General features: G+C 35.0%; 1 protein-coding gene across 1 annotated transcript in view; it reads right to left on the reverse strand.

Moving 5' to 3' along the window:
* The window catches only part of LOC143255037 (guanylate cyclase 32E-like), a 158,913-nt gene that overhangs the window by 72,451 nt on the left and 59,828 nt on the right, over positions 1-26,634 (reverse strand). The window contains exon 2 of the mRNA XM_076510055.1: positions 865-1,174. Coding sequence (XP_076366170.1) covers positions 865-1,174 — 310 coding nt within the window. The remainder of the gene's footprint in view (positions 1-864; positions 1,175-26,634) is intronic.

A 26,634-nucleotide genomic window follows, 5' to 3' on the forward strand; every position in this document is an offset into this window, starting at 1 on the left:
TTATCACGATGAAAGTGTGGTGGCCTTCAAAGTGTTACATTATAGTTCCTTCAAAGTGTTACATTATAGTTTCTTCAAAGTGTTACATTATAGTTCCTTTTGATGAAAAACAATACTCCAGTTGATAATTAAATGTTTTCAGTTATTGAAAGAGTAATAGGATAACTACGGTCGGTTAATGAACCCTACAATAAGTAGTCGCGTGGAGGAAGACTGGATTCTCTTTAAATATAATGTAACACTAATACTGTGTATTAGAAAATGGGTAATTTTATTAGCTTTTGTTCTGATGTTGTGTTTAAATATATACACCACTCACTGCAACAAAATGCATTTTTCCTAATAATTTGTCTTCTAAGTACAAACGAATTATTAAAGAGATCATAATTAGGTTTAAACGATGGATAACTTTTCCTTTAATTAAACTGACTTGTTTCTCTACCCAACTGACGTATTTAACACCTCCAACGCTGGAAAGAATTGATGTAAATGATATGAAGTTACATTTTGAAGCAGGCCCGGCATGACCAGGTGGGTTAAGGCGTGTGATTCGTAATCTGTAGGTCGCGGGTTCGCATCCCCGTCGCGCTAAACATGCTCGTCCTTTCAACCGTGGGGGCTTTATAATGTTACGGTCAATTCGTTGGTAAAAGAGTAGAACAAGAGTTAGCGGTGGGTGGTGATGACTAGCTGCCTTATCTCTTGTCTTACACTGCTAAATTAGGGACGGCTAGCGCAGATAGCCCTCGTGTAGCTTTGCGCGAGATTTCAAAAATAAACAAACAAAACAATTAACTAAATAGAGAATGTTGGAGAGAACTGGAGACTTGAAACAAATTAATGAAATGAAAGAAAATTTCTTACTTCTTGCGATTCCATATGACTCCTCTACAAGTTTGTCGAAAGGGTTTATTCCATAGCCATAATGGTAGGTTTCTGACCATGTTCCCTCGTACTGTATCTCAATCCCAACGCTTTTTATAGTTTCGAGTATTGTTCGTGCCACCTCTCGAAAACCTCGATCTTGTATAACAGAGTAGAGAAATGCCACCTTCTTCCACTTGAAGTAAAGAAGGAGGGAAGACACAGATTTAGAAATTTGGGTGTCTGGGGGTCTTGTCCTCGCGAACGTTGGAAACAGCTGTTTGTTGGACGTCTCGTGATGCGCACAAAACTAGAAGAAAAAGAAAGAAATGTGTGATTTTCACAGCTGTTAAGGTTCAACCCAGCGAAAAAGTAGAATTCGAAACGGGTTTGTAAAATCAATAATCTAATATCTAAGAGACGAAGAGAGAGGAATGTTAAAAATATGGTCTTAAAAGAAATAGCGAAAATTCAAATTTGCATCGACATTGAAGTAAATACTACGGTTAGGGCTCTCAAAATTCATACATGCCAAAGTAGACGTTTCGAATACTGAATACAATAAAATTTTTATGAAGAATTACAAACTTTTATTGAGAAGATAAACAAATTAAAACAAACGTGTCCTTTACATTTGGTTGGTGCGCACAGTCATCGTGTGGTTTTGCGCGAAATTACAAACAAACATTTGGTTGGGTGAAGGTTTGAGCCCAATCGTCTAAAGATAAATCACTGTTATTGAATAAAAAGTACTTTTATTATTTATGCTAAAATATGAGAAAAAACTAAAGTGAATAATTGTATTTGGTAAATTAAGGTTTTGTGTTCTATTAACTTGTAACGGATGGCTGAGAAGCAGTGTTAAAAAAAACACGTTAATAAAACACAAAACCTGAGTTTACCAAACACAATTATTGACTTTATTGACAAACAAACAACACAAAAGCTTATTGTATGGTAATCTCGCCGCATGTTCAACCTTGGTTTTAACGTTGCAAGTCCATAACCTTACACTGATCTACCAGGGGACATAAAGTAAACTCAAATAAACTAAATGAAAGAATTATAGCTAACAGATATTATCAATAATTTCAATCAAAGGACAGTCAGTCGTGCTAGAAAAGCTGGTACAAAATTATATCAAAGTCCCCTAGCGGGTCTATGGTAACTTGAAAACCTTACAACGCTAAAATCCGGTGTTTAATTTCCTGCGATGGATAGATTGCAGTTAGGTCATTGGGCAGGTTTGCACAGAGTAAACAAGAATTATATTTGTATGAGAAACGGCTCCTGAAGAAACAGTGAATTTCCTTACGACTTTAACGTGTTGCTATAACAACAGTATACTTCGTTGGAGCGAAATTAGTGTACGCACTCAGTACTATCATTTCGAGTTACGTCGTCAGGGTTTCTATGCCAGGTTGACCAAGTTTGTTATTATCTCTTAGGTAGATATAGTATGCTTTTTATCTTTTTGTTCTTTCCCTGAATGCGTTTCATATCCTGCAGATTTCGTATTATTTCATTGTATTTTACGGCTTCTTTCTCTTTCTGTCAGAAAGGATGGGTATTGTGGATATACAGTGAATCTCATTTATAGGAGATGTAGATGGCGTTTTCTTTCTCCATTGTACCGTTAGGCAGTCTGATGTGTAATAATTGTGATCATATTCTGTTGAGGTGTTTGAACTTGTTTTGATTTTATTTTGTTTAAAATGTATCGCATGTTTTCAACGAGGCCTTTAACTTGAGAAAATATAGTTCGTGTCTCCAGTATGGTTCCTGTTTATTCTTGGTATCTTAGTTACCATGTGTTTATTGCTACGCTTTTCTTCTTTTTAAGAGTCTTATGTGTTATAAATCTCGTTTATTCTAGAAGCTAGGCAGTTTATGACGATCATTTTTTACATCGTTGAGATGACTTGGTTTGTATAAGAAATATTTAGCGCTTTCTGTAGATTAACTATGGTCTCCTATGGTATATAAGTTGTGTCTATTGGTAACAGTTATGCCTAGGAATAGCGATATGCTGTCTTATAGTTCCATATTGTGTCGCTTGGCGTTATTATTTTGAAAATCCATCTCTGCCACTTACTTCGTGATTCCGACAAGATGTTGATAACGCCTCTCATCAGTTTTCATAAATTTATTAATTTTTTCTATTTTGCCCCATTAGCATAGTCTTTGTATTTGGTCCCCCGCTGGTACAGCTGTAAGTCTACGGATTAACAACGCTAAAATCAGGGGTTCGATTCCCGTCGGTGGACTCAGCAAATAGCCCTATGTGGCTTTGCTGTAAGAAAACACAAACTACAGTTGTGTAGCTTTGCGCGAAATTCTAAAAACAACGTCTATGGATTTACGATGATAAAATCCGGGTTTCGATACCCGTGGTTGTCAAAACACTGATAGCTCATTGTGTTGCTTTGTGTTTAAATTCAAACAAACGACCAAATCTATTTTGTTTCGTCTTAAGATTCCAAATACAGAGTTCCATTAGGCTTAGCCTATTTCGTAAGAATACTTAAATAGAAGCACGCTTAGAAACGAATCTATATTTTTTGTTGTCAACACAAATGTTAAAGCGAAGTTCAATAGTACTATAAGAATATTAATGATGGACACTTGCATACAGAAATTACAAAAAAGTTATTAGTTTCTCACATGCGCAAAAGCTTTTGAAATACATTATGTTCTGATTTACGGACGAATCTAAAAGTTTATAAGAGAACGGATTGAGCATGTAAGAATATGGACTAAAATAATACCTATTTCCGGATTCGGATTAATGGAACAAAACAATCTTGTTACAATATACACCCTAGTGTGTTTAATGTAACAGTACGTATACGAAAAAAAGAAAGTTCTTTGTAGTAAATATATGTGACAGTAACTCCACGTGTGTTCTTGTTAAAGGCGTGAACTAATCAGTTTCGTTACAACGAGAACAACAAAGCCTTTTAACAGTCGTCAGCTGTTTGTCTTCAAATGTACGTAAGGTCGGAACAATACAGCCAATTTTACACATTTAAGCAAGGAAGTGTATCAACTTAAACTAGAAATGCTTTACTGTTAGTGCACTAATTAGCAGGCGTAATCCATCACAGACACTTCAACCTGCGATATTTTATTCGGTTGTTTTGTTGAAGTTAGCGCGAAGCTACTCGAGGGCCAACTAAACTAGCCGTCCCTAATTTAGAAGTAATGGATTAGAAAGTGAAAGACAGCTAGTGAAAAAACCCCAGTGTGAAATCTAGGGCTACCGGTTCACCAATCGGATTGCCCATCATATTATTATTACACACCCACGGATGAAAGGGCGAGCGTGTTCGATGACCGGATTCGAACCAATGACTCACAGATTTGGAGTAGAGCGCTCTGACCACCACGCCTCAACTTAAGAAAACCAAATACACAAATATATATCTTCATGATATTTTCAAAGCTATTCTAGAAACAAATGAAAAAAAAACCCTCTTATTTTTGAGTTTCATAGTCATTAATTCCCAGGTAAATGCAAGATGAAATAAAATTATTCTAAACCTGTGGCTTTTTTATTTCAATAGGAATTATTAAGTGTTAGCTACTTTTGATTATACTTTCAAAGTATCAATAAACATCTGGTAGAATACATAATCGTAAAACGAAGACGATACCTACTGTTTTAAAATCAAGATATACCAGCTTAAATCTAAGATAAACTTTTCGCAAATCAAGATACACCACTTTTACCTGAAGGTTTACAGTTTCGAAATCCTGATATATGAATATGTGCACCATAAAAATTAATATATGCTGCTCTTAATCAAAACACGCTATTTTCATATAAAGGTATATATATGGCTCTGTTGGCACTTTCTGATTTCAATCCAGCGGTGGGCAAAGAACGAATGTCCTGGTGTGTAGATTTGTAAGTTAATAATTCAACGATTCAAAATATAAATTAAGTTGAAATACGAAGCGAATTATTTGGAATTTAAAGTAGAACTTGCAAGATTGATGTCTGAAAGCATAATATTCGGTCGTATTTAATATCCTCGTGAACAAATGTCAAAGGTCAATGAGTTTGGAGGCTTTGTATTGAATACACCACACAAATCGACAGTGATGAAATTATGAAATCGTAATGTATCGCACTTCGTACAAAAGTTAACAGTATACACCAACTTGTATTGATTCTTAGCATACGACTATACTGTTTCTACTCTCTTCGTGGCTTAACGGTAAATTTGAAGATTTTAAATGTCACAAACCATACTTATTCATAAAATGTGTTAAATATTTACCAAACATACTCAAGACCAGTCAAAGAATACGTCTGTAATACATGAATAAATGTATCAAAAACGCACATGAATAAACTAAAGCAAATACAAAACTATATTATACATAAAACATAGACAGTCAAACACGCCACTACAATCACTGTATAACTAACTTCAATATTATAAGCATAATATTAATAAAAATGGAATGATGAACAAACTAGAAGTTACATAATACATTACGAACCAAGCTCTAAGTAACTTACAGACCAAACAGTATTAAGTTAACTGAACCATAAGGACAAACGTAGCTTTATTTTAAAAGGGTTTTGTATGTAAAAATAAGGTGATGTGTGTGTACACATGAGTGCTAAGCGAAACGGTATTCTGAACACGGACTAATAATGCGATCATACCGAAGTAAAGGTAGTGAAAATATACGAGTTAATATTACCTCATGAACTGGACATGGCACCAACAAGGTATGTTAATCAAAACTGCGGACAATGGACAAAATGTAACATACCGTGAGTGAAGCAACAACATAACAAGGGTTATTACTTAGGGTTGAGAAACAGTGTAAACAAAATAATTCCTGAGACGGAACCTGACCCTCCCTGGGCCACAACGTGGATCGAGTCCCGATGAAAAAGTGTTTCGATGCACGTGGTGGAACACAGCATAGATACAGCCTACTGTGTAACAAAAACAAAGTCATACCTACTGATATTATAAATTACCTTCTTAAATGGATCTTTGTGAATTTATCACTATTAACTCTTTAAACCAACACATATATTTTATGAAATTATCTACCATTTAACTATATAAATCACTAATTCTTTTGTGCTTGTTTGTAGTTAAACACGGCTTTTTTTTGGTTTTCTGAATTTCGCGCAAAGCTACTCGAGGGCTATCTGCGCTAGCCGTCCCTAATTTAGCAGTGTAAGACTAGAGGGAAAGCAGCGAGCCATCACCACCCACCGCCAACTGTTGGGCTACTCTTTTACCAACGAATAGTGGGATTGACCGTTACATTATAACGCCCCCACGGCTGAAAGGACGAGCATGTTTGGCGCAATGGAGATGCGAACCCGCGACCCTAAGATTACGAGTCGCACGCCTTAACACGGTTTGCCATGCCGGGCCCGTAGTTAAACACAAAACTACAAAAAGGGATGTCTGTTATCTGCTAACCACAGGTATCAAAACCCGGTTTTAAGCGTTGTAAGTCCAGACATACCTCTATGTCACTGAGGGGAATTCTCTTGATTAGAATTATTCACCATTTAACCCTTTTAAACTCATAATTTCAAACTGCTTCAACCAGAATTGTTTTCAAGACCTCCTAATACTAATCACCATAGCTTATAAAATTTCAGTATTATCTAAAGGAAAATTATTAATAACCGTGGTTTGGATTAGTTTTCAACCACAGAGACATAAATTTTATCGGACGCCATCACTGTCCGATGGGTCAATCTGGAGTTTCAGCTGGGCGTTGGTAACGTCGTCTCTGGTTTAAGAAGTTAAATTGAAATAATAGTAATAAAAACTGTAATATTTAGACTAACCTGAACATAAGAAAATATATTTTCTGCTGTGTCTAGTGTAAAGAATGGAACCCCAAATTTTAGTGTTGTAAGTCCGCAGGGTTACCGCTGTCTCATCAGAGGACTCAGTGGTAAGTTTACAGAGCTAGAAAATGGTGTTTGGTTCTCCTTGATGAAAAGAGTATAGTTAACTTATTGTGTTGTTTAGATCTATAAAACAATAGAAAGATACTGTATAAAATCATGAAATCAACCACAACCCAATACACAATCACTCTTTTATAAGACTCTCAATTTGATATTTGCTTAGTTAGTTCATCACATACAGAATACTTTCTGTAACTCGAGAAGCATTGGTAACAACTTAACAAGGCTCGGAACGGCCAGGTGGGTTAAAGCGTTCGACGTGTAATCTGAGAGTAGTGGGTTTGAACCTCTGTAGCACCAAACATGCTCGCCCTTTCAGCCGCGGGAGCGTTATAATGTAATGGTCAATCCCGCTATTCGTTGGTAAAAGAGTAGCCCAAGAGTTGTCGATGGGTGGTGATGACAAACTGCTTTCCCTCTAGTCTTACACTGTTAAATTAGTGACGACTAGCGCAGATATACCTCGTGTAGCATTGCGCGAAATTTAAAACAAACAAACAAACCTCTTGTGCTTATCTTGCACAGACCCGTACATCAGTAACGTTGCTTAAACGATTGGGGCCCAGCATGGCCAAGCGTGTTAGGGAGTGCTACTCGTAATCTGAGGGTCACGGGTTCGCATCCCCGTCGCGCCAAACATGCTCGCCCTTTCAGCCGTGGGGGCGTTATAATGTGACGGTCAATCCCACTATTCGTTGGTAAAAGAGTAGCCCAAGAGTTGGCGGTAGGTGGTGATGACTAGCTGCCTTCCATCTAGTCTAAATTAGGGACGGCTAGCACAGATAGTCCTCGAGTAGCTTTATGCGAAATTCAAAAACAAACTTAAACGATTGGTCACATTTCTTCTCAGTTTTGCACCATCTCATGTAACCATATAAATAATAATGAATAAAATAGACCTAATGTAGTTGTGGTCGTTCCTCGAAGAAATCAATAAACTTAAAAATACGTTTTTCATTGTAAACCCAAAGTAATTTTATGTATCATGCAGTAAAATACTCCTATTTCTACCACAACTACGAAGGACTACTGGTAACCATAACAACGGATACGTTTTAGCACGTGCATGTTAACTGCAAATCTAACGAACCATAAAAACGTCATAAATAAGGGAAAAGTATATAACAAAATATTTTGTGCAGGAACATACAGCACAATATAAAGAAAAACAATGAAATTACTAACTCATAAAAATATACATACATGCATGGATTACTGGGAGGATTTAGGGTAAACAAAGCGACGGATGTATAAATATATACACATGCCAGTACTTCGTACTAATGTTAGAGAAACTGACTACATACAATTATCTCCATTAGAAATATTTATTTCCAATCTAATATCAAAATAAAAAGTTTTATTGTATCTAACTTATTATAATAAAAAAAACTAACTTAGCTCTGACAAATTAACAATAAAAAAGAAGTTATATTGGATTTAAGTGAAACATTTTACACTTACTGTAAAACCATTTATATTAAATAATATTTTGATATTTATATAAATGTAATACTATTGTTTGTTTTATGTCGATATAAATATAATGCTACAGTCTGCTGTCTATCTATATAAATGTAATAGCACTGTCTGTTGTATATCTATATAAACATAACAGTGCAGTCTGTTGTAGTATATATAAATGCAATACTATTGTCTGCTATCTATCTATATGAACATAATAATACTGTCTGTTTGTCGTCTATATAAAGGTATGACTACCATTTCTTGTATGTCTATATAAATATAATACTACTGTTTTTGTGTATCCATATAAATACATGTATAAATTCTACTGCCTATTGTATGTTTATATAAATATAATAGTACTGTTTCTTGTCTATTTATATAAACGTAATACCAGTGTCTGTTGTTTGTCTATGTTGATATAATAGTACTGCCTATTGCATGTCTATATAAATATAATACGACTGTCTGTTGTCTCTCTATAAAAATTAATACGACTGTCTGTTGGCGATGTATTTTGTTTGTTGGTTTTTAAATTAGCACAAAGCTACTCGAGGGTTATCTGTGCTAGCCGTCCCTAATTTAGCAGTGTAAGACTAGAGGGAAGGCAGCTAGTCATCACCACCTAAATGGATGAATACTGAACACATAAAGGTTATGTTAATGTTGTGTTCTTGACTTTCAACCAATGTTCGCTTGTCTCCGTTCTAAATGGATGAAGACTGAACACATAAGGGTTGGGTTAATGTTGTGTTCTTGACTTTCAAAAATTAATGTTATTTGAAGTAGGGTGGGTTAACACGCTCTACTTGGTTTCCTAAAACTTATATTCATTAATGTTGGGCCATCCTCGCACGTAAATCAGGCTCGTGCCTACGTAACTACGGAGACGGAAATTTTAGAAATAGACCCTTCTGATACTTTGCCAAAATATTTTGAAACAGGCACACTGTAGTTAGGTATGAACCAGTCGCTTGGTAAAAAAACTTACATTTTTTAAAATAAATATTTATGTTTCTGTCTGTGATATAAAATCTTTTGTCTGGTGTGGAGTTTTCTTTCGTTGTTGAAAGTCAAGGGTTACAAAACAAAGTCAAACATTACTTTTTAATATCTACACAATGTGAATGGTTTTATAATTATTGTTGTTTTTTAAGATTAAAACCACGTTGGAATCGAACTTCGAATTCCAACGTTTCAAGTCAGTAAATGTACCATTGTTTCTCTGGGAATGAATAATTTTACAGAGGTAGGGGTAAATTGTTTTTTTTTTTTTTAAATTTCGCTCAAAGCTACACCACGGCTATCTGCACTAGCCTTCCCTACTTTTGCAGAGTAAGACAAGAGGGAAGGTAGCTAGTCATCACCATCCACCGCTAACTCTTGGGCTACTCTTTTACCAACGAATAGTGGGATTGACCGTCACATTATAACGCCCCCACGGCTGAAAAGTAAATTGTTACAAGTTTACATAACAAAGAAAGTACAAAGAAATTGAAATAAGAAAAACAGAAATAGCTTTAACATAAACTGAGATTTGATAAGACTACCTTTTGAAATGTAAGTTTTCCAAACACTTTAGAAATTATGTAGGTAGCATTAAACCGTTGTTTTAATCAAATTTTGCATATTTTGATTTATTTCGCTAACAGTTTTACCTTTCAAGTTGAGTTTTTAGTTTCTTAGTTTCATAATTAGCAAGTTAAATGTTTAGTGTGTCTCTTCTTAACTCAAAGCTACACAATGAAATGTCTGTACACTGCCATAAAATGGGTGATGAAATCACATTTTTAGCGTCCAATCTTGTAGACTTCTGTTTTAACCGCTAGGGGAATAAAATGTTTATATACAATGTCGATATTAATTTTACTTGACTTCCGCTCCGAAGATTTTAAAATTGGATAAAAGACAGGGAAACAACCCTTGTTATTGGCTTCAAAATATTTAAGTAGCTCAAATTTAATGAATTTTTTATTAATTTAAAAATTCAAAACAATTTAAACAGAAGCAAAATAATTTTAAATATTATAGACAAATTAATGTCTGTTTAACATGACGCATGCGTACAAAACTAACAATTCAGTATTGTCCTGTAAGATGTTCCATTGCCATCAACACTACATAATTATTAGTTTATTACAACTTACAGCTTTTAGACTAAGTATCATGAGTTTTTAGAACATCTGCGACGTTTCACTACAAAGGAATAGAATGTTTTACCATTTAAATAAATATCTAACGATCTAATTGTGATCGAAACGTCGTACGTCCTCGAAAATCATATCTTCCTTACAGTAAAAGCTGTAACTTGTAATAAATTAATACATAATCAGTAATTAAATGCAGAACAAAACTATATAATCATGTTACAAACATCACTCAAATCTTGATTCGCAATGTGTGGGTTGAAGGCTCGAGCCACCGTTCTACCAAACATGCTCCCCATTTCAGCCGTTGGGACATTATAACGTGAGGGTCAAACTCAGTATTCATTTGTAAAATAGGCTCTACATGGCCAGGTGGTTAAGGCACTCGTAATCCGAGGGTCACGGGTTCGAATCCCCGTACCCCCAAACATGCTGCCCTTTCAGGCGTGAGGGCGTTATAATGTTACGCTAAATCCCACTATTCATTGGTAAAAGAGTATCCCAAAAGTTGACGGTGGGTGGTGATGACTAGTAGTGTTTTAGAGTTAAATTAGGGACGGCTAACGCAGATAGTTCGCGCGTAGTTTTACGCGAAATTCAAAATGAATCACTCGATTTTAATTAAGGTAAAATAAACGTACGCATCGATGCGAGTGAGTTTAACTGATATCGAGTTCAGTCTGTTTCTAGATACTTGTGTTAGTATAAAACTGTACTTTGTACTAAAACTCCAGTATATGAATAATATGAATCTTCATCAGTACCACGAGGTAAACCAATATCCTGGACAACCATTTACTACTTGCCTTCATCGATACTTGTTTCATCATGTATAATCCTAGTTCGTTTCGAATCTGGATGGTGAACAGAGCACTAATGTCCAGGCTAACCTGACCTAACACACGCTACATGAAGCTGTTATAAAAACATACATACGTTATCATTTCTATACCAAAGAATCTACTTGAATTTAATCAGAAATAAACGATTTTCCTTCATTTAATTTGATAATCCAGATGAGAGTTTAATAAACCCAACTAATGTACTAAGTTTTGTCTGTTGCAAGTTTTCTGCGTGAAAGGACAAAAACAAATTAAGCATTTTATCAATGAATTTGAAACAGTTTTCGTCACGTGGAACTAAATAACAACAAATATATCTGATTTTGTTTTATATGGAGAACTAATATCTATTAGTTAGTTGTAATTTTATGTAAAGAATTTAAGACCATAAAACATATCGTGATGACCAGTTTTACCTCCAGAAAGTTCATTTTCAGTAGAAAATAACCAAAATTAGAAAGAAGTATGCATAACAAATAGTTGATTTCTGAATATATGCTTGCTTATGTATATAATTCACATGCCTTACGTAATGGAATTTTCAAATAAACATAATACATGAACAAGTACGATTTGCTTGTAAGTATGCAAATACCTTCAATATTTCAAATCATTAGAAACTGAGTGACAAAAGTTAGAATTATAAAATGTGTGATAGCGTCCAGATGAAATCCTAGATTTATTGAAATATTTAAGCAATAGTTGAGTCTGTGGACTTGCCAGATGTGGTTACAAAATAATATAGTTTCAGTCTACAGATTGCCAGATCTGGTTACACAATGAAAAAATTCCAGATTTCCGTTTCTGTATGTCAGAAAAAATATTTACGCCTAAATTTACGAGAATGATACTTATGATTCTGTCTTACCTGCTTTGACGAATTTTGACTGCCCATAGCTACGGTGTGTATGAGTTTACGTTTCTTAGAATTTTGTCTCTCAACAAAATTATCACGAATCATCGTGAGCTGATACAAAGTTTTATTAATTGATTCTAATTAGTAATTATTTCACATCCTAAGTTTAGACTGCTAATCATCTGGGGTTTTCAGAGCACTCCAGAGAATAATTAGACTGTATGACGTGACTGAATCTAGGGTTCTACTGGGGGCCTCCTTCTGAAAAAGACAGATGTCCTTTTCGCTCGTTTAATCTAGGGACTAGAATCAGCAATCCAAGGTATTGCCGTCTGGTATCCAAACGTTGAAATAGTTGAACATGAAATACGTATGGGAAACATACAAGAAGCGTTCTAAATACATTATTCATGATGACGTCAGCCTGAAGATGACCTAAAAAAGTCGAAACGTTGTTCTTAACATTATTTTAATTCAAAGATTTAATACCCATACTAGCTGTCTTGATAATATATTGTTTCAACATTAGCACACTCCCATGAGTGACTTATCAGCAACAGTGCATCATGTCTGGAATTATGGGAAAGTAAAGAGAAACATAATGGTGTGTGGATGACACGTGAAAAATGTTGGATATAAATTAATTAATATTTAGTATCTTGTAATAAAAACGTAACAAAATACTGCTTGTCAGCCACCACAGACTTACGGTAAATGCCAGATAAAAATCGTGGATGATTCTGGCTAGTTGTTTGTTTTTAAATTTCGCACAAAGGTTCACGAGGACTATCTGCGCTAGCCTTCCCTAATTTAGCAGAGTAAGATTAGAGGGAAGGCAGCTAGTCATTACCACCCACTGCCAACTCTTGTGCTACTCTTTTACCAACGAATAATGGGATTGACCGTCACATTATAACGCCACTACAGCTGAAAACGAGAGCATGTTTGGTGTGACGGGGATTTGATCCCGCGACCCTCGGGTTAAGTGTCGAATACCTTAACCATGTGACCATGCCGGACCCGAGCAGTTGTTACAGAAAAGTTTTTCTTTTAGTCATCTGTATAAGGTTGTTCATTTTATTTATTTTTATCCAATGCTCAATTTATTTTCGATAAAATAGATCTGTTAGAACCGCAAGAACTTATTTCTGTTTTTCTTAGTGAGTGTTCACATGTTCTTTTAGATTCATACAAAATGGTCGTTCTTGAAGTAGGCACCTTCTTTATTTTTAAAATACAGAATTTCATTACACTATAATCTGTTTTTACGAAAGCATTTTTGCAGTAAAAGTTTTCCACCTTAAAGCATCCAGTGCAAGTTTTACAAACAACGTTTTAATAAAAAACAACTGAGGAAAACCCTGGAAGAAAATATGAGGCTAAAAAAAAGAACGAAACCTAATCTCTCAACGAACACTCTATTTGTCGTTGACATTAATCATATAAACATCCGAGAACTAAAGAAACAGCAAAGTGAGGCAAGATGAAAAAAATGTATATATTGTGATCAATCCACTAATACTTGTTTCGTGTACATTAGACAGGTGTTTATTGTGTAACGATATTAACTGTAGTACAGAGGCTCCCCCTGTACAATAAGTTTAGTGTATTTCCTCTTAGAGCTTCTTCATCGATTGGCCGTATATTTCAACTGACTACGAATGACTTAAGATATAGGATGTTTATTTATATTTGGTTGTAGAGTTAAAGACAATTTGGAAAAACTTCACACTCTTGTAACGCGTAAACTGTTTCTTGGCCGACATTGTATGTGTTTAAGTATAAGAGGTTCTACGATTTTCTCGCAAAACTACACGAGGGCTATCTGCGCCAACAACTCCTAATTTAGCAGTGTAAGACTAGAGAGAAGGCAGCTAGTTAGCATCACCCACGGTCAACTCTTGGGCTACTCTTTTAGACACGAATAGTGAGTTTGACTGAAACATTATAATGTCCCAACGGCTGAAAGGGTAAGCATGTTTAATGGAACGGAAACTCGAGCCTGCGACCCTCAGATTACTAGTCGGGCGCTCCCTAGTCACAGAAAGAAGTCAGGTTACTTTTTATTAGAAATCGCTGATCGTAAAGTAAAATAAAACGACAATTTATAATGTCCAACTGTCTACAAATTATTCATGAAGTTATGCTCATATATCCATCACGTAGTTTAAAACGAATAAAATTCAAAATTTCAATATTGACAAATAAAATATATTTATTTACAACGTGTATTAGGTTGAACTAGGAAGACAGGGTTGATTTCGTCTTCATTAGATACGCCCTCCAGTGGTACAACGGTACATCTACAAACTTACAATACTGTGGTGGGCAGAGCACAGATAGTCCATTGTGTTACTTTGTGCTAAACTTCAATCAAACAACACCAAAGAAACCATTAGATAAAAATATATATAAACATATTTTTAACATATTAAATTATTTATGAAAATGGTGCGATCTAGTGATTAGACTGTCAACATGTGAATCTTATGGTCCACGGTTTGAGCCCCGTTTCTACGAAATTGCGTTATGCTTTATGTAGCAGTTGGTGTGTCATAAGAGCGATAGCAAAATCTTACTCGCTGATCATTGTAGCTTAAAAGTTGGCGGAATGTGCTATTGGTTATCTGCCCTCACTCTAGTCTATTATATCATAATTAAAATGACCCATTTGAAGTTTTTCATTAACTTCTGAAAGGTTTAATTTGGTTTGAATTTCGCCCAGGGCTATATGCGCTAGCCGTCCTTAATTTTGCAATGTAATACTAGAGGGAAGGCGACTAGTCATCACCACTCACCGCCAATTTTGGGCTACTCTTTTACCAACGAATAGTGGGATTATAACGCCCTCACAGTTGAAAGGGAGAGCATGTTTGGTGTGACGGGGATTCGAACCCGCGACCCTCGGATTAAAAATCTAACGCCTTAATATTCGGATATTATTATAAAACATTTTCGCACAGCGCAACTCAAACTCTCAAAATATAAAAGAAAATCAAAAAGCCGCCATTAGAGCCATTTTCTACTCCACATTAACGGCTAATAACATTGTAAGTTACCTTACTAGTTAGGACAACTGTATAATTTCAGTGGACATTGCTGAAACGATGTTCCAGAAAACTCCTTTTTCGATAACTTTTCTATAAAACAGAAGCATCAATTAGTTTGATAAAATTCAGAGGCTTTTTGCAGATCCAAAGGAACTACTAAATCGGCAAATCATTTGTTTATTTCTATATGCATATAGATAGTTAGATAGGTTAGTGACCCTCTTCGTAAGGAATACGGTTGTAGAATAAGCAGAAACACTTTGAGAGCTCTAGCAGTGAAAATAAACACTCTTTCCACAACTTTAAACAGTTGTTCCTTTCTGAAACTCGTGCTTCGTGGTTTCAAGAGGGTCCTAGACTGTATCCCTTTAGAAACAGGACTTCTTTGCTTGGAAAACGTTTAACCTAAATTTTATTAAAGTAAACCACAATTTTTGTTGTTTATGTTATTTCTTCGAAATATTTTAAAGGGGCGGATCTTTAAGTGCATGAAGATGATGCGTAGGTAATAAAGACTTGAGGGTTTTTTTTTAAATTAATTTAGATAAATAAATATTTTCGATAACACATTTCTTGTGTTAATATTTGTTTGTTTGTTTTGATGTAAAGACTTTCAGTTCGGTCAAGAGATATAAGAATCTTGACTTTATAAGTGAAAGAGAAAATTGCACTGTTTGATGCTTTCCTGGAATCTACGACTCAAAAAAACTCTGAACAAACTTTTCTAAACATTTACTGTAGATACTAGTTAATGTTTAGAACCTAAAAGTCGTGTTACCAAAAACGTTTTAATAGATTTTTAGAGTAAGGTCACACTGCGATACCTGCTGTGTTTACCACGGGAAAAGACCCGGCACGGCCAGGTGGATAAGGCACTCGACTCGTAATACGAGGGTCGCGGGTTCGAATCCCCATCACATCATACATGCTCGTTTTTTCAGCCGTGGGACGTTATAATGTGACGGTCAATCCCACTATTCGTTGGTGAAAAAGTAGCCCTATAGTTGGAGGTAGGTGGTAATGACTAGCTGCCTTACCTCTAGTTTCACGCTGCTAAATTAGGGACGGCTAGCGCAGTTAAGTGTCGCTTTACGTGAAATTCAAAACAAACATCAAACAAAAGCACGCTCCACATATTTTTGTGTCTGTTCCATGGGTTCATCACTAGTATTATTGTGACGTAATCAGATAAACAAGCATGCAGGTGTGAGTGTGTATGTGCAATTATTAAGGAAAACTTGAGAGAAATACGATAACTTCGTAAATAACAGAATTTAACAGTCGTTGTAGACCTAAGGATTGTAGGTTCGAAACCCTGTCATCGAACATCTCACTCTTTGCCAGTAGATGATGTTGATTTTCTGCTTTCTCTTTAGTTTGTCACAACTAAACTAAATTACAGTTAACACAGATATCCCTCGTGCAGCTTAGCGCAATATATACAACAAAATATGCACTGCAGAGATCTGTTTCTCGTATAGTTGTGTTGCATGCTGAAATATTGTAAATTTATGTTCTTTGTTCAGATATTTAACAATATTTTGATTGGAATAAAACTCGTGTATTTATTCCTTAAATACGCTATAGTTTTTATAATAAAACGAGGAGAAGCAATAGTTAATAATCCGTCTTGGTATTACAAGTGTTAAAATTGAACACGTTGTGGTTAAAATTAACTGTGAACGGGAATGCTGTTAAGCCAACCTTTATACTAAAAAATGAAAAAAAGTATTTATGAAAATAGCAATAGGTAAAGTGCAATTACAAATAGATTATCTAAGAGGTGATATAACTAAAACGCGAAATATTGTTCATAGAGGTCGTTTCTTCATGTTAGTTCTCGAATGTCTGTTTGTTTGTTTGTTTTTTTGAATTTCGCACAAAGCTACTCGAGGGCTATCTGTGCTAGCCGTCCCTACTTTTGCAGTGTAAGACTAGAGGGAAGGCAGCTAGTTATCTCCACCCACCGACAACTCTTGGGGTACTCTTTTACCAACGAATAGTGGGATTGACCGTCACATTATAACGCCCCCACGGCTGAAAGGTAAATTGTTACAAGTTTACATAACAAAGAAAGTACAAAGAAATTGAAATAAGAAAAACAGAAATAGCTTTAACATAAACTGAGATTTGATAAGACTACCTTTTGAAATGTAAGTTTTCCAAACACTTTAGAAATTATGCAGGTAGCATTAAACCGTTGTTTTAATCAAATTTTGCATATTTTGATTTATTTCGCTAACAGCTTTACCTTTCAAGTTGAGTTTTTAGTTTCTTAGTTTCATAATTAGCAAGTTAAATGTTTAGTGTGTTTCTTCTTAACTTAAAGCTACACAATGAAATGTCTGTACACTGCCATAAAATGGGTGATGAAATCACATTTTTAGCGTCCAATCTTGTAGACTTCTGTTTTAACCGCTAGGGGAATAAAATGTTTATATACAATGTCGATATTAATTTTACTTGACTTCCGCTCCGAAGATTTTAAAATTGGATAAAAGACAGGGAAACAACCCTTGTTATTGGCTTCAAAATATTTAAGTAGCTCAAATTTAATGAATTTTTTATTAGTTTAAAAATTCAAAACAATTTCAACCTGAGCAAAATAATTTTAAATATTATAGACAAATTAATATGTCTGTTTAACATGACGCATGCGTACAAAACTAACAATTCAGTATTGTCCTGTAAGATGTTCCATTGCCATCAACACTACATAATTATTAGTTTATTACAACTTACAGCTTTTAGACTAAGTAACATGAGTTTTTAGAACATCTACGACGTTTCACTACAAGGGAATAGGATGTTTTACTATTTAAATGAACATCTAACGATCTAATTGTGATCGAAACGTCGTACGTCCTCGAAAATCATATCTTCCTTACAGTAAAACCTGTAACTTGTAATACATTAATACATAATCAGTAAGAACAAAACTATATAATCATGTTACAAACATCACTCAAATCTTGATTCGCAATGTGTGAGTTGAGGGCTCGAGTCACCGTTCTACCAAACATGCTCCCCATTTCAGCCGTTGGGACATTATAACGTGAGGGTCAAACTCAGTATTCATTTGTAAAATAGGCTCTACATGGCCAGGTGGTTAAGGCACTCGTAATCCGAGGGTCACGGATTCGAATCCCCGTACCCCCAAACATGCTCGCCCTTTCAGCCGTGAGAGCGTTATAATGTACCGTAAATCCCACTATTCATTGGTAAAAGAGTATCCCAAAAGTTGGCGGTGGGTGGTGATGACTAGCTGCCTTCCCTTTAGTAGTGTTTTAGAGTTAAATTAGGGACGGCTAACGCAGATAGTTCGCGCGTAGTTTTACGCGAAATTCAAAATGAATCATTCGATTTTAATTAAGGTAAAATAAACGTACGCATCGATGCGAGTGAGTTTAACTGATATCGAGTTCAGTCTGTTTCTAGATACTTGTGTTAGTATAAAACTGTACTTTGTACTAAAACTCCAGTATATGAATAATATGAATCTTCATCAGTACCACGAGGTAAACCAATATCCTGGACAACCATTTACTACTTGCCTTCATCGGTACTTGTTTCATCATGTATAATCCTAGTTCGTTTCGAATCTGGATGGTGAACAGAGCACTAATGTCCAGGCTAACCTGACCTAACACACGCTACATGAAGCTGTTATAAAAACATACATACGTTATCATTTCTATACCAAAGAATCTACTTGGATTTTATCAGAAATAAACGATTTTCCCTCATTTAATTTGATAATCCAGATGAGAGTTTAATAAACCCAACTAATGTACTAAGTGTTGTCTTTTGCAAGTTTTCTGCGTGAGAGGACAAAAAGCAAATTAAGCATTTTATCAATAGATTTAAAACCGTTTTCGTCACATGGAACTAAATAACAACAAATATATCTGATTTTGTTTTATATGGAGAACTAATATCTATTAGTTAGTTGTAATTTTATGTGAAGAATTTAAGACCATAAAACATATCGTGATGACCAGTTTTACCTCCAGAAAGATCATTTTCAGTAGAAAATAACCAAAATTAGAAAGAAGTATGCATAACAAATAGTTGAGTTCTGAATGTATGCTTGCTTATGTATATAATTCACATGCCTTACGTAATGGAATGTTCAAATAAACATAATACATGAACAAGTACGATTTACCGTCACATTATAACGCCCCCACGGCTGGGAGGGCGAGCATGTTTGGCGTGAACCCGCGACTCTCGGAGTACTTACACGCTAGGCCATGCCAGGCCTTCTCGAATGTCCAAAGATGATAGCGCTAATATCTATCATTGGAGAGATATACTGAGAGAGGTGACTAGCTACAAGAAGTACATCATAAACAGATACGCAAAAATATAGCAATTTGAAAATCAGTAAAATACGAGTAATTATTGCAACTACAATTAGGTGGTAAATACATTTTTTTTGTTCCCTCTCAAGCACCAGGCTACACATTGGGTTATCTGTGCTGTATCCATCAGCAATAAAAAAGAAAGACGAACATGTTTTACCATGTATTTGTTTTATGCAGAGCAATATGCCATGTTAATGTCGTGCCAAAAGTTAGTCAACGAACTAATGAAAAATAGTAATTCAAATGTCATACATTACTGATATACGAGTATAAAAATCTAACATGTACATGTTTGCAGTCAGGGTGCCACCAATTTGGCATATATTTCCAAAACCTTTGAATAAGGTGAAGCCCATATTTCTAATGGTTAAGCATTCAGAGAAGTTCATAGACAAAGAGAAGAAACGAGACATTACTAGAAGGAATACTTAGATCGATTTCAAGAAACGTGTAAAACACATTGTTCTATCTCTGTCAACTACGGGTATCGAAACCATATTTTAGAATTATACGCCTTCAGATTACCATTAATCATGTAAAAAATAAATGAATTAATATTCCACATCAAATAACCTTGTTATACATTTTATCTTAAGTGATTAAGTGATATATTTTTAAGGAATTAGGCATGCTATAAAGAGATATCAAACTTTGCTTTTTCCAAAAGTAACAATTTTCGGTAAATATGAGACCAGATGAGTTACTTATGCTTGATAAAAATAGGTTTTCTTTCTACTAAGTAAGTGAAAATATGTTTCAATGAATCTTAGTAGTGTTTAAAAAGAAAGAGAAAGCTGAGGTAGAATTGATTAATTAGAATGATAAACACGAAACTACCTGTAAAAGTGTGAATATAAAATCAGTGATAAGTTTACAGTCTTTACATCGATAAAATTCGTGAGTTGATTCCTCACTGTTGTCAGCATGCAGCTAGTTCATTGTGTGTAGCTTTGGACTAAAAACGAACAATATTAACAAACTATGGGCGCCCCACACTGGAAGACTAGTATGTCTATGGACTTATACTGCTAGAAGTTGGGTTTCGATTCCCTTAGTGGGCTTTTTCAATAGGGGCGTTATTAATGTTACGGTCAATCACACTGCTCATTGATAAAAGAATAGCCCAAGAATTGGCGGTGGGAGGTGACGACTAGCTGCCTTCCCTCTAGTCTTACACTGGTAAATTAGGGACGGCTAGCGCAGATAGCCCTCGTGTAGCTTTACGCAAAATTCAAACCAAACCAATAACAAACAAACAAGTAACTAAATTAGGTTTCTATTATTATTAGTTAAGAACTTTCTAAACGTATACGGATTAATTTAATCTTATAAAATCCATTCGTCGTTTATTTACGAGAAATTTCTAGACTTGTATATAATCAGTAAGAAAGATGTTCGTAACACTAATGGTATATTATACTCGCTAAACGAAGTTAGCGGTTTGCTTTTGAAGGAGCTACTAATAATATGTTTAAAGGCTGTTTTTGCAAAGAAAAGACATCCATATTTGGTCATAATGATTACATATGACAATGATTTTTCAACCATGATACTGACGAACGATCAAATTTCAATACTGACATATAAAAATATTTTTTTTAAAAAACACTACAAAGTATATTAGGATAAACTAAACTAATTTGGTCTCCATTAGATACGCTTCTTCGTGGTACAGTGGTCTGTCTTCGGACTTACAACGCTTGTTTGTTTGTTTTTGAAATTCGCGCAAAGCTACACGAGGGCTATCTGCGCTGGCCGTCCATAATTTAGCAGTGTAAGACTAGAGGGAAGGCAGCTAGTCATCACCACCCAACGCCGAATCTTCGGCTACGCTTTTACCAAAGAATAGTAGGATTGACCATCACATTTTAGTGCCCCCACGACTGAAAGGGCTAGCATGTTTGGTTCGGATTACGATTCGAACGCCTTAATCCACCTGGCCATGCCGGGCCTTACTTACAACGCTAAAACCCGAGTTCCGATACTCGTGGTGTACAGAGCAAAGATAGTCCATCATGTAGCATTGTGCTTAACCCAAAAAAACCAAAGAAACACTTAGGACTTTCTGAGAAACTTATGCAAAATAACCAAAAACTCTCAGAACTTCGTAAATGTCATACATTTTAACGATTGTGTTTTTATTCCAGCCAAAGAACTCTTATCTAAAAACACTTCACTCAAAGTCAGCCGGTGATCCATTTGTCAAAGATAACACAGGTCGTATTTTGTAGTTTATAACACGTGTCCATTTCTGGATCACATTAACATTATTTTAAATAGATTTTTATAAAATACAAAACAGAGAAGTGTACATTATTCATGGAAATTAAAGACTGGTTAAATATAAATATTTGTTTGTTCTTACTTGAAGAATCGCTGGATTGTTAGAACATAAAACTCTTGTAGTGTTCTACAAACTTAAAAACTATTAATTGCCATAGGATCCGTGTGCGGATTTGTCTGTCTGCCAAAAGTAATATACCGATGTAAACAAACATTTTACACAAAATGGGAAATCCGTATGGAAGAGTCCTTCAAAAATTTGGCCTGGATTTGGGATCGACAGCAGGATAGAAAATTTTTGCCGATGTGGTTTAATAACCGTGTAAAATATTTTTACAAATTTCATGGACACATTAACCTGGAGATTCCTCATCACAATACATAAAATTTGATGTAATCCAATATAAACACAAGCAGTCTTAAGGAGAGGAGACGGGACGAGGGTATGGAATCTTTCTGAGCTGCTCTTGTTAGTGTACGATTTCACTTCTTCATCACTATAACTTAAACACATATTACTTCTATTAAAATAGGTTTAAAAGCTTTAAGCAAATAAAAAATGCCCCAATCTTGGCCTAGCAACACAGAAAACAGATAGCCCACTGTACAGCTTTACTCTTAGCAACAATAGCGAAAATAATAATATTAAAAAAATCTACCCAGTTTTCGAAAATACCTTTCAACACTATGTTCCCGGGAAGTAAAGTTAAAGCATTTTTTGAATTTCGCGCAAAGCTACACGCGTCTATCTGTTCTTTATTCAGTAATATAAGAGTGGATGAAAGGTAGCTAGTCATCACCACCCATCGCTAACGGGGGGGGGATTACTCTTTTACCACCGAATAGATGGTAACCTGCGACCGTTAGATTAGGAGTCGAATGCCTTAACCACCTGGCCATACCGGACCCAACGTGTAGGTACCTTAATTCTAATTACAAACTGGACGAATTATATCAATGTATTTTGAAGCCAATTTCAACGTATTTAGTCAAGTGGATTTTGGTATACAAAGTCACCGACATCCATAGCACAACATTATTTTTAGAAATATATGTGAAAATAATTTGGTATTTTTTATATATATTGAAATTAATACAAGATAGTAGACTAAACAGAGCACATTTTGTGATAACGATAAGCCAAGCTATACGCCAAAAATTGTAATTAATGTTTTTGTTATAAAAATAAATTATTTACTTATTTAATCACAGAAAACTCTCAGACCCAGTGCGTTTGTTAACACTAGGTGCTAATGTCTACCATTCCGTAATAACGAACACCTGAAGTAAGCTTATGGCGGAGACGTTACATAACATTAAAAGCTGCCTAGTTTATTACCTCTTATTTCACTACTTGCAATCACTACACACTTAAAAGAGTACCTGTGATCTATAAAAGAAAATACCAATAAATTCGTAACATAAAATAAAATTTTAAAGCTGAATCCAACTTTAACAGTGACATTTATTGTGAACTCACACGTTAGTTAGATGATGGTAGATAAATAGCTTATGAGCATGTGAAATTATAAAAAAAATCGTCCCAGGACACGAGGATAATAATCTACGTGTTACCTTAGGATATATAAGGATAATGATATAGGTATTACCCTAGGATATAATGATAATGACATAAGTTGTACCTTTGGATATAATGATAATGATGTACATGTTACCCTAGGATAGAAGGTTGTACTCTAGGATTTAAGAATAATGATATAGGTGTTACCCTAGGATGTAATGATAATGATATGCGTGTTACCGCAAGATATAATGATAATGACTTGAATATTATCCTATTATATAATGAACTATGTATTACCCTAGGGTATAATGAGTTACATGTTACTCCATGATATAATATTAATGACCTGTGTGTTACTGTGTGTAACTAGGATTTAATGACCTACGTGTTACTCTGGTATATAGTGCTAACTACCTACTAGTACAGTGGTTCTTAACCTGGGGGTCGTGACCCCTTGGGGGTTGTTTGGAGTTTCTCGGGGGGTCATGGAAGGTTTGGGAATTACTGGGGAAGTCATGGAACAGTTTGTAGTTTTCATGGCAAGTGCCTGTAACTGGCCACCAATGAGAAACACGCTGAAGTGTGGCAGTTGAACCGCGTCGAGATGCTTGTTGCGCAACCACCTGTCTAATTTTGAGTAAACATTTTCATATATTGCAACGTTTTGAATTGCCTAAATTTTTAACTATATAATATTAATACATCAAACTTAAAATTTAAATATCAGTTTCCATCGTATTTAGCATATTTTCTCATTATATATATATATACATTATATCAACCCTCACACTGAGTGAATAAGTAGATTTTGTATGATGTTCAGTTATTCCATGGATTTTGTATTTGTTTAGCACTTGTAGCCTTTTTCAAGGTCATTTATTTATAACATTTTCAATAAATTAGGATCTTTATATAGTTTTGTTTTATTCTACCTTTACACAAAGTTTACCATTACAAAAATTATTATAGGGGTCACGGTAATACCCTGGAGAGTCTCAGGGGGTAAGACGATGAAAAAGGTTAAGAACCACTGTACTAGTATGACCTACGTGTTACTATGGTATATAGTGATAACTACCTACTAGTATGTCAAATTGTGTTACTTATAAATGGCACATTTAGACTTGTATCGCTACTTCAGTTTCAAATGCTGTTTAAAAACCTGACTCATTAATACTTCCTTCGAGAAGCAGTTTGTATTAGTTTATATTCAGAAAAATCTTTTAGCTCCGCGACGTCCACATTGCTAGTGTTCTAGTCATATGGTCAGTCTTCTGTCCCTACCGTAAATCCACATCTCATCCACGAACTGTACAGAGTGAGACGATCACTTCGTGCACACGCAAGCGCAGAACCATTTTTTAAACATATCCCATACCTGCTAAAGTTGTATGAAAGATATTAAAAAATCTGACAGAAATAATTCAAAATGGTGTTTTTCATATGACTTAAATCACAAATAATACTCATCTTGTCAAAGGGGTGATAAGTCCTAAGACTGTGTAAGAAATCAATAAATTGTGGAACAAATACCCACTAAAGAGGAGAATTCGTATATATTTATATATTTTTTTACAGGTTTTCTGTAAATTTGTGTAGTATTTATTGGTTGATGACAGAACGTAATATTTTCTGCTCGTACATTATTAAAACCGATTCACTCGACTTTCTCTTGGTTACAGTTCCATGCTCTATCATGAACGTACTGCTATCAGGCTCACACTGAATTTTTGTAATAAGGGTAAAACAAACGATAGAAATACCAAATCCTCTCTTCTCAATGGCTGAACAGCAAGACTGAAGGATTACGACGATAAAATTGTGTTTCAATACCGTGGTGAGCATAGTACGGATAACCTATTAAGAAGCTGTGCGTTTAACAACAATCAAAGCTAAATATAATAGTCAATATATATACATATGTTTTTTCATTGTGTGAAAACTGAATTCATTTTTTATTTATGTACTTTCGTTGAAAAGCTATGCTCGACTGTAATTTGTACGTTTTTTTTATCCTAATATATATATATTATATATATATATATACTTTAGCGCCCTCTACTGACACAGTGGTATATTTGTGGGCTTATACTACTAGAAACCCGGTTTCGATATCCCTGTAGGGCAGAGCACAGATAACCCTTTTTGTAGCTTTGTGCATAACAGCAAACAGACATATTTTAGAAAGACTAATTAAATTGAATTAAAAAAAGAAGTATTTCTTTTAAACTCATATTCATAAATATATTTTGTTTGTTACCTTCATCTATTATTATTTAAAAAACAGCTGACTCTCATAAAAAGAACATCCTGGCATGCGCAGACTAGAAAACAAACAAACAACCTTCCAGAATAATAAAGCTCTTTGATTTGTGGGAAGAGAAAAAATATTACAATTCTGTCTGCCAGGTTATATTAAAGTTCCTATCACGTCCTTGTAAGGGGACGAATTTCTGTGGTCTTAACTTGCTGTAGACAAACTCACAGAGATAACATTCCTTATCACACTCTAGACAGATGAAACCCAATAACTATTGCTCTCTATATTAATATATATTATAAAGAACTGTGTTCATATAGAAAATAAACTATCACTTCTGGCCGGAGATTAATATAAAAAGTCTCTAAAAGTAATTTAAGAATGCTTACAATATTTTTAGAAATGTTTGTTACATGCAAATATATCACATAAAATAACCATCTGAGTATTAAATCTTGAAAATTTATCAGTACTATATTTTCATGGCAATTATAAAACCGAACATGACAGAAAAGAGTACCGTCACCAAAGAAATGAATGTTTGCACTATCGCATGGTCAGAAACAATTATCACTGACCAACCAATTCTGGCCCGGCATGGCCAGGTGGATAACGCACTCGAATCGTAATATGAGGATTGCGGGTTCGAACCCCTGTGACACCATACATGCTCGCCCTTTCATCCGTGGGGGCGTTATAATGTAACGATCAATCCCACTGTTCACTGGTAAAAAAGTAGCCCAAGAGTTGGCTGTGGTGGTGATGACTAGCTAGCTGCCTTCCTTCTAATCTTACACTGCTAAATTAGGGACGACTAGCACAGATATCCCTGGTGTAGCTTTGCGCGAAATTGAAAACAAAACAAACAAACACAAACCAACCAATTCTAGATAAAGTACATTATTATAAAATTAATAACTTGAAGAGTCGTATATTGTTTTTTACGACACTTTTGGGGAAGTAAATTGCAGGACTCTATTACGTTCAAAAAGGTGAAATAAACGACAA

The sequence above is a fragment of the Tachypleus tridentatus genome, chromosome 7 (genome assembly GCF_004210375.1).
Source record: "Tachypleus tridentatus isolate NWPU-2018 chromosome 7, ASM421037v1, whole genome shotgun sequence".
Taxonomy (NCBI): domain Eukaryota; kingdom Metazoa; phylum Arthropoda; class Merostomata; order Xiphosura; family Limulidae; genus Tachypleus; species Tachypleus tridentatus.